This window comes from Mauremys mutica, chromosome 5, assembly GCF_020497125.1.
Source record: "Mauremys mutica isolate MM-2020 ecotype Southern chromosome 5, ASM2049712v1, whole genome shotgun sequence".
Taxonomy (NCBI): Eukaryota; Metazoa; Chordata; order Testudines; family Geoemydidae; genus Mauremys; species Mauremys mutica.
In genome coordinates this window covers 17,209,995-17,225,861 of record NC_059076.1, presented here as the reverse complement: position 1 = coordinate 17,225,861, position 15,867 = coordinate 17,209,995, and the positions used below count along the sequence as shown (strand labels likewise).

The 15,867-nt window shown below is 44.3% G+C and overlaps 1 protein-coding gene across 5 annotated transcripts in view; it reads left to right on the top strand.

Annotated features, from left to right (window-relative positions):
* Positions 1-15,867, top strand: part of SLC4A4 (solute carrier family 4 member 4) — a 303,735-nt gene that overhangs the window by 247,335 nt on the left and 40,533 nt on the right. For all 5 annotated transcript variants that reach the window (XM_045019895.1, XM_045019894.1, XM_045019896.1 and 2 more), the window contains 2 exons: positions 2,626-2,897; positions 12,891-12,961. In XM_045019895.1, coding sequence (XP_044875830.1) covers positions 2,626-2,897; positions 12,891-12,961 — 343 coding nt within the window. The remainder of the gene's footprint in view (positions 1-2,625; positions 2,898-12,890; positions 12,962-15,867) is intronic.

Genomic DNA, 15,867 nt, shown 5'->3' with positions numbered 1-15,867 from the left:
AGAGCTAGCTGGGAATTATACCTCCCAGCTGCGGTGCAGACATACCCTTAGTGACTTGCCCAAGGTCACACAGGAAATCTGTGGCAGAGCAGCGAATTGAACACAGGTCTCCCGAGTCCCAGCCTAGTGCTCCGACCACTGGACCATCCCCCTTCTCTAGACATAGTCTCCAAAGATACCACCACAGCACATTCTCTGTTGTTTGCTGCTCTTTGCCAGCCCGTCAGTTGCCCCTTTTTGGCCGTTGAGACAGACATGGACTAGTGCTCCGAGCAGAGGACCATGGGCCAGGAAATCCTGGGTTCTGATCAGGGCCTGACTTTCAGGATTGCTGAGCACCGATAGCTCACACTGAAGTCAGTGAGAGGCTGCGGGTGGCTCTGAAAATCAGGCTCCTAACCTCTGTGTCTTGGTCCTCCCATCTACAAAATGGCAGGGAGGGTAAAGTTTATCTCACAGGGGAGCTGTGAGGGATAATTAATCATGGTAAAGTCCTTAGTAAATGGAAAGTGCACTGTGCTTAACTTGATGGTATTTCTCTGTTTGTGAGCCCCAGGCATGGAGTGGGAGGATGGTGTGGAGGGAGGGGAATATGCCGGGGACACTGACCCCAGGTTTATGGTATAGGGAGGTGGGTGCAGAGAGTCCCTGAAATAGAGAGGGATGAGGGGCTGGCACCAGGGAGCTTGTGGAGGGTGGACACAAGGAGCCCCGGTGCGTGCAGTGAGCTTGGCTGCAGAAGCTGGTGACGGACGCCTGGGTGGTGCTGGAGGGCCGGGGCTGTATATGCTGTGTTCTGTTTGGACCATGCTGGGGAATTCTGTGCTGTGTTTGTAGGATTTTTGTTATGATTTACGTACATTCACCCCACAAGGGCTATTTGCCCTTAGAAAGGCTCTGGGGACGATTTCTGGGGATTCTGAAGCAGGGAAACCGAGGCAGGGAAACTGCCTGTCATGCTATGGCCTGCTGCAAGGGGGCACGCCAGTCAGGGCTACCCTACGACCATTCCCCTGCGTCCCTCATCTAATGTTGAAAACCATTCAGCTACTAGTGTAGCTAGGAGGAGAAGGCATTGTCAGCACTGTTACGCAGAGACTTGCTCGACAGTGATCTCGTCATTTCCCCATTCCCCTCACTCTGATTGTCTTCTCGTAATGCTGCCACACACTGTTCTGTTAGGGATCTGGGCTAAATGTGGGGGGAGTCCTGAATTCCCAAGGAGTGCTTGAGTGGAGCTCTTTTTTCAAACTACGGTAAAAGATTTTTACCTGCGTTACAGAGTAAGCGGAGGGTTTTTGATTTTTTTTTTTTAATCCCCTTTTTTGAGATCCTCTCAATTGCACTTCTCTGGTGCAGGTTCCACCACCTTCACCTCTCTCTGGGTGGAATCATGCAGCCCTATTACCACCCTTAGACTGGGTTGGTGCGTTTGGCACCTGAGAGTCCAGCAGCTGGTCCAAGAGACTCAAACAGCTTCTTCAAAACAAAGCGTTATTTTATTCACCCAAAGGCACGTAGCAAGCAGAGAGGGATAAAACAACAAAAGGCCTATACCTGGGTCTTACCTAAACTTTATTATTTTCTTGCAAGTTTTGCACAAGTTCCACTCAATCCAGACCCCTGTGCTCCTGGCCTGGTGGAGTCAGACAGCCTCTGTAGCATTCTCTCTCTCTCTCTCTCTCTGTCAGAGACTCATCTCCAGCTGCTGCATGCTCACCTCCCTTCCTCAGCTAGGGTTTTTAATGGTTTAGTGCCTCTTTGATCCTAGGCTCTGGGAAAAATTAACCTCCAGCCTGGCTGGAGCCCAGCGGGTGGACATGTCCCAATTAATAGCTCCCCCATTGTTTCCTTTAAGATTTTGGCAGGAACTTATCTTTGTTGTTGTTTTGTTTCCTGTTTGCTTCCTCCTAACAGCCTCTTTTGATTAATTCCATGCAGTTAGGCAGGATACTATTAAACAGGTAAACCGAGTCATAACAAATACTATAGATAATTCCTTTGTTCCCCACAATTTGCAAACCCTGAGTGCGGGGCCCTGAGTTCAGACTTGTGTATTTCTTCTTTTGATAATGATTCATGTTTAAAGGAGAGCAGGTCCGTCCTGCATTCCCTTTGCTGCTGCATGGGAAACTCTGAATCCTGATCTTGATATTTGTCAGGGAGGTTAATTTTCAATTGGTTTTCTAAGATATGTTGTAAACTTTGGGCCTGATGGTCAGCTGATTGCACTAGTTAGAGGTTTGGCCTTTTATGTCTCCATTTATATTTTCTCATTGATCTTCTGCAGTGCTAAACCATGTTATTTATTCTAAAAAGCACTCAAGTGCACCGGTAATACACAGCAATGGAGATTGAAGCAAAATTGGTCAGCCCCTAGGTGTTCAATTGCTAACTCAGCTGTTAAACTAAACCTCATCATTATCATTGGCTAAAAAAAGACTGAGCCTACCGTTTTAAATGTTACAGGAATTATTGCTTTTTATATGCCCTAATAAACACAGCTCTTAAAATCCATACATTTCCCAGTTTCACTTTGGGAAGTTCTCTAACCCTTTATGGAATTATCCAGCCTTGGGTATTTTTTTCCTCATTGTCACCAATTTTAAAACACTTGTTTTGCAGAGACCACGGCTTTGACTACTTGGAGTTCCGTCTCTGGATTGGCCTGTGGTCAGCCTTCCAGTGTCTCGTTCTGGTTGCTACTGATGCCAGCTTCCTGGTCAAATACTTCACCCGCTTCACAGAAGAGGGATTTTCCTCCCTGATCAGCTTCATCTTCATTTATGATGCTTTCAAGAAGATGATCAAGTTAGCAGACTATTACCCAATCAATTCCCATTTTAAAGTGGACTATATCACATTTTACTCCTGTGTCTGCATGCCACCAGAGCCAGGTAAGAGAATACTGTATTAGCTCATTGACTTTCATATATATGCTCTCACTTGCGTGCTCTCTTTCTGTCACGCTATCACTGTGACATCTAATTTAACCGTTAAATTAACCCTATGCAGATGAAGCCAACACAGGGAGCTAAGCACCTTGTAAGTTCCAGTAAAGCCCTCTATTGAGGCTTTAAGTGGCACATAGGTCTTGTGAATTACAACCCAAGTGCTGATCTAAATTTCTCTCTGGGCCTGGCATTTGAGGGCCACCATGTACATCATTACCAAGAAGGGGAGATGGTCTCCTGTGTTCTCATTCCCTCACGTATCTGCCATCCTTAGTTTTGAATGACATTTCTCTAAGAGCCTGGGAAAGGGACTGAAAGCGATCATTACGTCAACACCGTCTCTGTATACACAGCACCTTTCTTCCAAAGTGCAGGGGATTGGCTACGCAAGGCTGGTATACGAATAAGAGGGGTGTGTGTGTAATACAGTATTTTTGCGTAATAGTCGTAGGGGATTAGGCCAAACATTATTGCCTATTGCTGTAGAATGTGCGTAGTGTACCTGAAGTTTTAATAGGCACAGATTAAAGCTTGGAAATACAGGTGGAAGCAACCTGCTAAAAAACCGCAAATACGAATAGGATGCTTTATGCTGTGCGCCAGCTTTCTTCACTATGGGTGAGCTGGTTATTCCTGAGACATTTTAAACAATGACGACTGAGTAAGAAATTTGGCATGCAGACAAAGTAAACGGAGTGTTACAGCATTGTACCTGCCAGACAGGAAAATAATCAGGTCAGTATCCATGTATCTGCCACGGGTTGACTGTAACTGGATCCATTGAAGTTATGTATTTCTTATCCATTAAATGTAGATTTGTTAAGGGTGGGATTCTCAAAAGTGCTCAGCATTGGCCCAGCTCTGCTCCCATTAAAGTCAGCAGGAGCTTTATTATTTATTCCTGATTGGGAGAAGAGCCGAGTTAGGCCAACCCTGAGTGCTTTTGAAAATCCCACTCTAGACCGGCAGTATTTTAAGCTGTCCATTTAACTGACTTAGATTTTCAGTTAAACGGATCCAGGCGGAGTGGGGAAAGGAAACGGCACAACCGGAATCTGTATGCGAGTCTATGTTTGGGGGGGAAACCCTCATGCTTGTGTAAAAACAGATCTGTACCTGGAAATGTCGCTAATCCCAGCCTTTGTGGTGGGAGGGGAGGGGTGATAGTGTTTAATTCAATCACAGTCATGAAATCCTGATTTTAGAATTTCCATTTCACCTTGTTTACATTGTAACCATATATTTATTGTAGAGGAAAAGGCAGAATAAATGAATTACTGGTCTTTGAGGACAACTGTAGTTTGCTGTTGCTCACATTGCCCCCTAGAGAGATTTCCACACCAGCCTCTGGTGGAATTCAGGCTTTGTTTAATTCACGAGTGGCTGTGTGCATGTGGTCTCATCCCAGCCCTTATACGTTGGTGCACACCCTAAACTCACTGCGTAGTTCGGCAGCCTCACATCTTGGGGAAGGGCTGGTGTGTAGGAGTCGATGCTTTGAGCCTGATTGGCTTCACATCGGCGAATCGGACCCTCTGTCTGGCTTGATCCCATGCTTCCATGTTCCGTATTGTTAGGAGCACTGAATTCACACTGATAATTAGGTCTGAAATCCCGGTGCACTAAACAGTGTCTGTAAAAACTCTGTCAGATACCTCTCCATGTTTTCTTGTGCTCTCGGTGCACAGGGGAACCCACAAGCTGCTACACTTATTTAAGATATGTTGCATATTCCCCGCCCCTTGTGCCACCTGCTGTGTAGGGGAAACAGAGCCCTGGCTCTATCTGCCTGCCGCCAGGCACCATGCTTTCCTTTCTGATTGTCTTGGAAGCAATCCTGTGTCTCCACGAGCACATACAAGCTAGCCAGAACTAGCCCATAGCTAGAAGAGTGTTCTCCACATTACACCAGTCAGAACGAGCTATAGGTAGGATTTTCCAAAACTTCAGAAGGAATTAGGAATCTAACCTCCATTGACTTTCAGTGGAAGTTGGGTATCTAACTCCCTTAGGCACCTCTGAAAATCCAATCCTATAACCTTAATGCTCCTTGGGAGAAAACGGAGACATTATTTTGAAGGAATCCAATTGTTTTTATGGCCAGTGTATTCTTATAACAATAAAAACCAGGTCTTTCATCCCAATGTGCTTTCCTAGCAAAAGAATGTGGTCCTTCAGTAAATAATATTTTAACTGGCAGATTACTTGTTTTTCAGCACCAGGATGGTATGTAATGACGACTTAGCAACTTCACACAGGGAGATTGCGACATTTTGAACCAGGAAGCAAAATTATAGGGAAAGAATTAGAAAATCTCATGAACAAACCCCCTTTCCCCATAACTAGCATTAGCAAGTTCCTTATTCAAGGGACAATCTTGGAATTTCATGGCGGATACCCTCTCTCACTTCTCCACATTTGCACATCAGTCCATGTAAACGCCTGGACGACATTACCAAGATCTGCATCAGAAAGATAAGGCCTTACCGTTCTGCCCAGGCATACAGCCAGTCCTGACCATGGCTGTAATGTGGTTATCTACATGCCGTCCATAGTTCAGTCAGACCTGCAAATTCTGAACTTTGGTACAAGCATCAGGCACTGCCCCTTCACCAAGATGTAATCCCTGCCATAGCTTCTGGTTGATTCTCCAAATCTGCCAGTGTTGCCTCAACTTTTCTCTGGATTGAGCCTCAGTTGGCTAGTTCTCAGCCATATTCCTCTACACATGGGATCGGTGACTTCAACAGGCCTGCTGGATCAGTTGAGATGGGAGCCATAAAATTGGGGGTCACCAAAACCCTGCTCCTGATGTTCCTTGCTCCCCTCCCCTAATAGCTCCATCTAAACCTTGAACGAAAAGGGTGACAAGATGGCACCGGTGGTAACCCCCATCAGAGTGCTCTCGGAGCTGCTGAGCAATCTCAATATAATCTGGGCTCTCACAGCCCAGAATAACAGGAGCCACTCGAGCAGTGCTGCTCACTCCTGCATATACCTGCTGGTAAATCTAGAGTACCCGAAGGACCACTGTGTCACAGGCTTCTTGCTGGAGTGTTGTGAGTGGAACAAATCTTGTGATTCAAAGGTTAACAGAGTGTGGGGGAAGGACTGGAGAAATTTCCCATATGTGAACTATGGAAAGAAGAAACATCATCTGGAAGGAAGAAGAAAATAATCTGCTCCAGGTTTTACGCTAGGCTCGGAGCAAGCTGGGAAAGTAATTTGCAAGTCCTGTTCCTGGAAACCAGTGTCACGTGAGGAATCGCCCATCGCAGTGGCATTAACTGTCACCCTTTTAGGTAGTCTCAGCTGAACTGAGCATGCCAGCTGTGCTACTCTTATCTCTGTAGCTGGGCCTTTGGGCTGGGTCTGAGGCGCATTAGCAGGGAGGTTTCCACTGGCCATATCTCATTTATTAAATAGCTTGTTTAGTACTTCAGTCTTGATGCTGGCCAGTTGGCACCTTTCAAAAGCCTTAAATTGATGTTTTTTCTCTCTCTCTCTCAAACGTGTGCGTGCCAAAGGGAGCATTCTCTTTTATTCTGAGTCTGTTTTTAAAAAAAAAAAACTGGAATACATTTGCATTTAAATGAATAGTTTTCCAACTCAGCAGCTCATTGTGGTTAGTAGGAGAAACCTTTCCCCTGCAGCTCCACAGTCAGTGCAGCAGCAAAGTCATGGAGGTGTGGGCAGGGAAGCACCAGGTAGGAAATAGCACATTTTCAAGGTGCAGCCTCCTGTAGTTTGTTTCCACCCTGTGTCTCATTGTTGACTTTTCTGGGGTGGGCATGCTTAAAAACCAATGATGATTAAAGGCAAAGCCACAGAATGCGTCACTGCAGTTTCTCAGGGTTTGTTCATAGTAAAAGCACTGACTTGTCCCCAGTGTGCCATATTCAGAGAGCTGCATGTGACTTGAAGTTGTATGTATTCAGACCTGTTGTACTATTTAAAGCCTAAATGGTTTTCTACAAAAGAAACTGCTTCTTTTTAACCACAATATCTGTAGATTTGCATGTTACATGCAGTGTGATACACTATCCTGCTGAATTTCATTTGTACTTGACTCTGTTAATGGTTTGAACACACTAGCTTGAGTAGTTCAAACTGTTTTATATTGCTGTTCAGGATCACCTGTGAAAGACACACAACCGTACAGCATTGCTGGAGATGTGTGCCTTGGAATCAAGAGGGGAACATGCTGTGCAAAGGCTGGATCTGGTCCGATACCCTTGCTTCCCCTGAAATCCCCGGGACAGAATTTCTGTCAATAGGCCACCTTGTAACAAACAATAGATTGTTTAGTTTTCTCTTGATGCTACTCAGGGGCTCTCCAAGTCAACTGGCTTTTCTGTTTTTGAGAAGTTAATATGTAGGCTAGGAAGAATTCAACTTTAATTTCTTTTATAATTTTGACTAATATCGATATTTATTTTTTCAATTTTTATTGATTTTTACCTTCTCACAGTTGTGGGAAATTATGGAGGGGGTCACACAATAGGGGGCTCAGACAATTAATGACATTAAATGTTCAGATTCAGAAAGTTAAAGCTTGATAAGCATTAAAACACAAATCGTCAACATCACATGTTAACATATGCAAAGTCAATATCCTTACATCAAATTCTAATAAGTTCTCAAGCTGCGTTTTTCTCACTTGGCCTATCTGCAAATTTTGATTATCGATGGAAATATTTTTTTTTTCTGGTTGTGGGTATGTCTGTACCATGTGCTTCTTTCAGCAGCGTGCAGCGTACTTAGAGGTGCAGTGCCCCTAGCGCAGGTTAATACAGCTACGTAGACCATGAGGCGCAGCATATGGGAGTAACAACATGCCTGAAGTATGTGCTTGACTACGGACTCGACACAGCTCTCTACCTGCCGGAGCCATGTCTGTCTCTCCATCTATGCCATTATTTTTAGAAGTGTCCCGCTGTCTTTCTTCAGCTAGAGCCCTTCTCCACCACAGAGAAAGACTCTAGCAGTGGGGAAAGGCTATGGAGTGTAGCATAGAGGTCTATGATGAAATTGACGTTATCAACATTTACCAATAAAACCTAATCTTCCCAGGTCTCTTAATACATATGACAATAGTGCCCGTAGTCTCACAGCGGCAGGTCCTGATGCCTAAAACGAGTAACACTTTACACTGCTAGCAGTTGCGCTGAAGTCAGCAGGGCGACACGGGGAGTAAGGTGCTACTCAGTGAGAGTGAAGGGTATTGAAAATGGACCCACAGTAATTTGAAAAGAGGAGCCTTTTGGAAATGGAAAAAAAATAGGGTTGAGATTTAAAACTTTAATTTTGTGCAAATAGAATTCCAATACTTCATTGCTTCTCTGAAGCACTTGATAGGCATTTTATTGCTTACCTTCCTAGGCTTCAACTGGTAGTATTGATATGCATTTTACCAGTGAAGTTGACTACAGAGAGATTCAAGATCAGTTTCTGCCAGCCTTATGGTATCTTACTTTGTGAACGATCAGTGTGACTACCCATAAGGTGCTATTTAATGAGAATTAAAGTGGCAGGATCTGCCTGTATGGGCCTTGACCAAGACTTCTTGGACTTGCTCCCTCCTCTGTTAATGACTAGCCAAGTCCTAGCTCATGGTTCCCTTCTGTAACCACCCCTGACAGCATTTTCCTCTAGACAGCATTACTAATACCTGCTAAAACAACTCCATAATCATCCTTTCTTTAATCAGTGTCTGCTTTCTTTTAAAATTTGTGATAAATGACTCCCACTGAAAGGTGTTTAATCCTCTTAGTTAGTCTTTATGTAAGACACAAAGGATAGGTTAAAAAGGCAAAAGGTGGCATGGTCACAGATGCATAGTTTGTTTTGAAGAACGCTTGATGCTGTCTCGGCTTTCAGTTGTGCTTTCCCTAAGCTTTGCACCTCTTTCGCTGTTCCTTTTTCTATTGCAAAAATGAACCCCAGGTTACTGTAAACCTCCCGGCTTAGTATCTTTTAATACTAAGTGAAAGTGAAACGCAGCGCAGTCATGGGCGAAGTGAGCTGAAAACCCACAGTGTTGTTGAGAGGAGATATGCACAACAGGAAGGGCCAGGACACTCAGTGGTTTTGGAAGATCTAGAAATGTGCTTATCTAGTTTTTCTTTACTCTGAGAACGTATGTGTATATGGTGATTGGATTCACCCTGTACCACTAGGCTCATGAAATGTAAAAGGCCTGGCTCTTTATTGTCCTGCACCTGGCGCGGTCACCTGTACCAGTGCAACATAGTTGTAAAATGCTCCCATTATGATTTTGTAGCATTTTGCACCCACTCTGCCCTGCATCAGTGACTGTACAGGGTGAAGGGCAAAGGTGAGTCATGCCCCAAAGCAGCAGATTATGCCCCTGTCACTCCTGCAGAGTCTACCCAGGGAGTTAGGTAGGTGGATTTTTCACACCCGTGGGCGATGTAGCTTTGCCAGTGTAAGTTTTCAGTGTAGACCAGCCCTTACTCTGCAGGAAGTTCCTCCAAATTCAGTGTAAGGAGGAAAGTGCAAGTCAACATGAGCAAGGGGATCAGACCGTGGCCCAGAGTAACTTGGAATCCTGGTGATACTATCAGTGTCTTCAGAACACATCTCAGGGCTGTAAAGCCTCATGGCAGAAAGTATCATAAGCAGGACTAGGACACCCATTATAATACTTCGTTTTATTGTCAGCAAAAAACTCAGTCCCCCTAACTTTACCTTAAGCATCAGAAGATGGAATAAAAAGACAAATGGCAGATGAGCTAAAAGACATTCCTATTTCTAGGGGATTTTGTGCAACTCCGGAGTAGGTGATCTCATCCCTGTGTTCTTTCCTATACATATAGAACATATCAAATCTTCCTGGGTGTGAAAATACAAGAGGGTGATAAATTGCCAGTGACTGTGGTGTTGAGGTTTGTTTTTGTAAAGTAGGTTCAGGTAAGGTTTTATTGACTCTGTAAGTAGTCAGCTCAGCTGATGGTGAGAGAGAGGTCTTTGCTCATGCTGAGATTTATACTTTCAATTGTTTTTGTTCTTGTTGCAATTAAGATTTGGCTCCAGAGCTGTTGAACCAGCGCTCTGTTTGCGTTGTAAGTTATTACATCCTGCTCTGCACATGGCAGCTTCAGAAGGCCACGGAACAAGATTTCCATAGAATTGCGTCTCGGGCCTTTTGGCAGGGTGTTGCCTGCAAAGAGCTAAGAGGGAGTTTGATTGTCATCGATTTCACCATCCTGGTACTCTTCTTCTACATATGCTTATGGCCACAAAAGATTCCCCCCACCTTTTAAACTAACGCAGCTTGGAGTTTGATTAGAGATGCCCCTGTCAGTCAGTTGATGGGGTGACTGATGTTTAGATGCTCTCATCCTAGAGTTCTGCCTTCAGCACATATAGCTGATGCCTCATGGCTTCCTGTGCTCTGTTCAGTTAGTGCCAAACAAGGACTAGTTTTAGGTGAGCAGGTTGCATTATGCTGCAAGTGACATCTCTTCTATGGAAATTTCCCCCATATGGTGGCACTGAAACATGGGCATACCATGCTTACCTTCACGATGGAGGACAGAGAGACGTCTCTCACCACAAACATGATTGGCCTTGTTCTAGGGGACGGAGGAAGAAGGGGCGCACATTAAATCAAAACAAAGCTGTTGAAATCGTCAGCAGGATTTTTGGTACCCTGGAGTCACTGCATGTCCCTGTACATGAGAACTTCCCTTCAAGAGCTTGATCCTCACACTCGTGTTTCCACCTGATTGTCAAGGCAGTGTTCAACTTTGCTGCTCTTCTAGACTTGGCTGCTGGCCAAAAAGGGCTCCTTCCCTCTAAGGCTAGCCATGAAGCTTCATTCCATCTTGACTGACATGGCCCTGACCACAACTCACCTATGCTGCTCACGAACTCCTCGCTTGATTACTGCCTGCCTGCTTAGCATTACATGGAGCCATGAACACGACCACTCTCAGGCTCCAAACTGCACTGACTGCCACAGAAGTTTGGATTTAATTCAATCTCCTGGTTTGGCTCTTCCAGCCACCCAATAGCCTTGGGTCCAAGTTATCTCCAGCAACATCTCTCCAATAACAGTGAGGTCTTACTGGTACCACAACAACTGCAATCATCAGGAACAAGAGAACGATAAACATGGAAAGTGAGAATGGCGAAAGCAGGGAATAGGGGTTTTTCTGTGGTTGGCCCACAGCTGCTACTAGAGATTAGAATAGCCTTGAATTTTACCACGTTCCAGACTCGTGAGACCCATCTCTTGAATGTAGCTTTTCCCCACAACTGCCACCTCAGGGACGGCAGTAGGAAAGAAAGAAGTGCGGCTGAACAAGAATCCTGGAGGAAAGAGAACAAAGACAATCCATTGCTATGTATTCAGGGATAGGAGGGAGGAGAGGAAAGAAATGAACATGTTGCTTTTAGATGTTGCTGGCTTTGTACATTTTTGTAAGGCTTCCCAATACCTCATTCCCAAATCCTCACTCCACATTTCTTGATTGGTAAAATAAATAAATAAATAAATAAAATATAAATATATTTTTCGTGATTGCATTTCATCTCCACTACCAGATAGGTTTGAATTTGAGATACAAACATGTTTCCATGCCAGGCCCGTATCAATAAAGATGAAATATGATCCTGATGGAAATCCAGTTGCAAAATCTGGAGTAGAATTTTAGGGGAGGAATACGTGACATCTCCACAAGGAAAAGGAGGATCACTCACTTGTTGTAGGACTGGAAATCTTCTCTAAATTTAAATACATCCCATTTAGTTATATAAACCACCTTGCTGTCATAGTTCTAGAAAACAAAATCATACCTGTTCAGTTTCTCTAATGCATACAATTTATGCTATGTGCTATTTTAATGTAACTGAAATATTCTTCTTGATGATAAAAGTATTTTTTCGGGTTTTGCAAAACACAGAAACATGCTTGGAAAGTATCACTTTCAGGCCCAGTCCCCTGGCTAAATGAACCTTAAAAACCCAACTGACTTGTAATGCTACAGTGGGAAAGTTCATAGGGTAGGGTATATCTGTGGCACAGTGAGAGTTGTAAGTATGTTTATTTACCAAGCTGCTGGCTAGTATTATCGACTGCTCCTTTCTTTGGTTGTTTGACTTTAAAAGTTTTATCATGTCATGTAGCCAAGAGGTTTAAATTTGGAACAAATGAGCATTTATGAGTTCTGAGTTTACAGTGAAATACCAGTCAAGTTGCATAGTCTTGTCATGTGAATAGCAAAGTAATCCATTGTGATTACTTTTATTATTTTACTGTCAATGCCAAAAGCAGCCGTACTTACAGGTTTAATTAGGAAGTGTTATCGAGGTTTCTTATGATGTTATGTTTTTTAGGACGTGTCTTCACTGCAATGTTAGCGCAAGCTATAACATGAATTTTCCCTCTAACTTGATGCCTGTCCAGTCCCCACTCACAAATATGTCTCTCAGATTCAGGAGTGCTTTAAGCTCAAGCTGTCCTGGCATGGGGACTAGGGGAGGTGTTGAAGTTGGAGTGCTGCCGATGCTCAAACGTCTCATGCTGTGAGGATGCAAGAGCTCGAGTTACAACAACTCATCAGCTGCTAATCCACTCGCTCTGAGACGCTAATGAAATCATTCTGTGTCGCTCTCCAGTGTCATTTTGCCATCTGGTTGCTCTCACTTGAGCTAGGCAGCTCCAATGGCGTAATCTGAGTGAATGGACTAACTCAAGCTAACTTTAGCAGGCAGGCAAACCCTCAGGACTTGTGGGTCATTTGTAAACATTCCTTTTGGCTGTTTTCACTTGAGCTAAGATGACAGCAAATGTTATTTGCTACTACTTTAATAAATGACGATAGGTTTTTTAACATCTTAAATTTGTTCTCATTCTTAGCTGTTTACACACCACTTTCACAACGCTTCGTTTTCTGTCTTCTCTTTCAGATAATAGTTCAATATTTAATGAGACAACAGCAGCGTCAGTTGATTGGCTGACCAGTTCCTCTGCTGAGAAGGTAAGTGAGGCTTACAGGAAAGCCGGCATTGAAAACCTCAGTGTGCTGTTCAATTGTGTGTTTGGAATAGATTGGCACCTCTGCACTACTGGGGCTTTTAGTCCAAAAAATGGATTAAAAATAGAGGGGCGGTTTCTAAGCAACGTTCTAGTCCCATTGCAAAGAGCCAGAGAGAGAGTTATTCCTCCTTTTATTAAAAATAATCAAAGCACAATCCCATACTGGATAGTTACTCCTACATTGTTTATCCAGTCTTGCTTTGGGAACATGTGATGTATCACCTGCTGTTTGTGACTGGCCATGCATGGAAAAAGGTGGCACAGGTGTAGGCGAGCGTACCATCTCACTTTCTCTCTCGTAACCAGGATGCAGCATATCCAGAACTTTACAACTGAGTTTTATTTTAAGTATTCCTCTTACCTGTAGTGCCATTTGTGTACCTATGGTATGTGCAGCAAAGAGTCCTATGGCACCTTATAGACTAACAGACGTATTGGAGTATGAGCTTTCGTGGGTGAATACCCACTTTGTCGGATGCATGCATGCTTTGTGGTTTGCCCACAGAGATATGCTCACTTCTTTCAGCAGCCTTTTCAGCTGCTAGCAGTGCAGGCATAGGAGGATAGGTGCCTAATTTTACAAAATATATTATAATTCTGGATACCCCAGAAATCTGAAATGCCAGTGGAACTCATGAGATGTGTGCAGACTTAAACAATTTGAGCTGCATGATTTCATGTCACTTCCCTGCCACTGTATGTTTGTCCATCTTAGATCTTAAAAACGTTAGGACAAGGAGGTTGTCTGTGATGTCTTAGTGCCATGCTCTCCTATGGTGCTATAGATATCGTTTGGACACCATTAATATCCTCACAGTGGTGTTACCTTTTGCCTAATAGGGAACAGCATCATAGTACCAATGTTAATGCTGTAGTATTGTTAATTACTTGCAAACAGTAGGCCTCATCCTTGTGATTGGGGTTGGTCCTGCTTTGAGCAGAGGATTGGACTAGATACCTCCTGAGGTCCCTTCCAACCCTGATCTGCTAAGAGTCCATGACTGTGTAGGTCAGCACTTGTGCCCATGAGGCCAATGGATTCCTGGTGGCCGGAAGGACCTTCCCACGCAGATCTGATCAGGGCTGTAGTTCCAAAGATGTTAACATGGACCCCTGTACTAGTTCTCTCATTACAAACTTTAATTTGCTGTAGTTTGGGCACATGAGAGCCCACCAGGGAGGCAAACTTTTGGAAGAGAAGGAGAAAAGAAATAGAACTTGGTGGCTTCAAACTTTTGTTTGGTTTTCCTGAATGAAGACTAAGTTGGGGTTTAAGACAGGAGATTTAACCTAAGAATGCAGAGCTGCTGGCTGGGTTTTCTTTATTATTATTTGTGTGTGTTTGTATCACAGTAACACTGAGAGGCCTCAACTGAAATCGAGGCTCTGGTATGCTAGGCACTGTACAAACACCTAGTAAGAGACAGTCCCTGCCGTAAGGTGTTTACAATCTTAACTAGAGAAGACACAGGGTGTGTGGAGAGGAGGAGACAGAGTCCAGGTGACCTGCCCAAGGATACCCAGCCGGTTGAGAGCAGAGCCAGGAATAGAAGCCAGGTCTCCTGATTACCAGTTAGCTTGCCCTGTGCACTGGACTATGCTGCCTTCCTGGTGTCTCCTTTTAGTCATCTATGATTTTGTTACTGTGCCTATGTGCAGTCACCGTGGTACTTCAGCAGCTGAGATCCGCTCTTTCACTGGAGCTGAAAATTAGGTCCTAATTGTTCAGCTTCCCTTCATAGTAAATGATGCTTTTAGAAATGATGAGCAGCCCCAAGCGCTAGTACAATACTACCTGTCAAGGCTCTGGAGGCCGCCTGTCAGGGAAAGAACGCCAGTCGCTACTTCGGTTTCGTTAAGAAGAACAACTCTTCTCGCTATTTGTGGAGTTGGTATTCAATTTTCAGGCTTGGGGAAGGGCTGGAGAAGTGCATATGGGGAAAGCGACTGATTAATTTAGGGAGGTGAAGATATAAAAAAAAAGCCCAGTTCAGAAGAGGAAGCTGGTGCAAATAACCCAGCAGGTCATATTTCCAGATGCTCTTCTGTGGGACAGGGTCCACAGCACCAGATATCCCCCTCCCTTAAAGTCCCACATGCTAACATCCTTCCTGCGACTGAGTAGGACTGGCCGGTGCTCCCTTCAGAGCTGATGAGCATCTCTCCTGAATCAGCCAGAGGGAGAGACATCAGGCGCGCTCTCCCTACGGGAGCTGAACAAGCTGCTTCGGTAGCACTCCCAGCCCGGGGGAGTTGGACACTGGACCCAGGGATTAATACCTGTTCCCTTGCATGTGCCAAAGTAGAGAAATAACTCCCGGACCAACTCAGTGTTCCCCCTCAAGCACTAAGCTTCCTTATAGTTTTAGAACAAAACAAATTGTTAAGAGCACATGACGATGTTAGGACTGGGAAGAACAGTCCTATTATAAATCCTTGTAGACAGTTAGCCAGGGAAGCAAATGTGCTGAATCTTTGAATGTACTGTGACAAAGTGAGAGAGCTTCAGGGTACTTCTTGGAGTTGACATCCCACTTGTATTGGAAAATGGCACATCTCATTTATCCGCTGGTGCAGAACCCTTACCAATGTACTTCCACTGACAGCCAGCCACGGTGGAAGGTCATCTTGTTGGTCCATGTGTTACCTGCTTGGTGCTTGTGGTCTAATCTCAAAGCTGGAAAAGGAAACCTCTGTAATAAAACATTGTGATTCTTTGGGTAACGACAGTGCAACCGAGTAGTCCAAAAACTTCCCATTTATTTTAAATCTATGAACGGGCTCTGGTACTTCAGAGTACAGAGCCCTTCAGTGTACCTGTCAGTTTCAGATGTGCTGCCTCTTGGA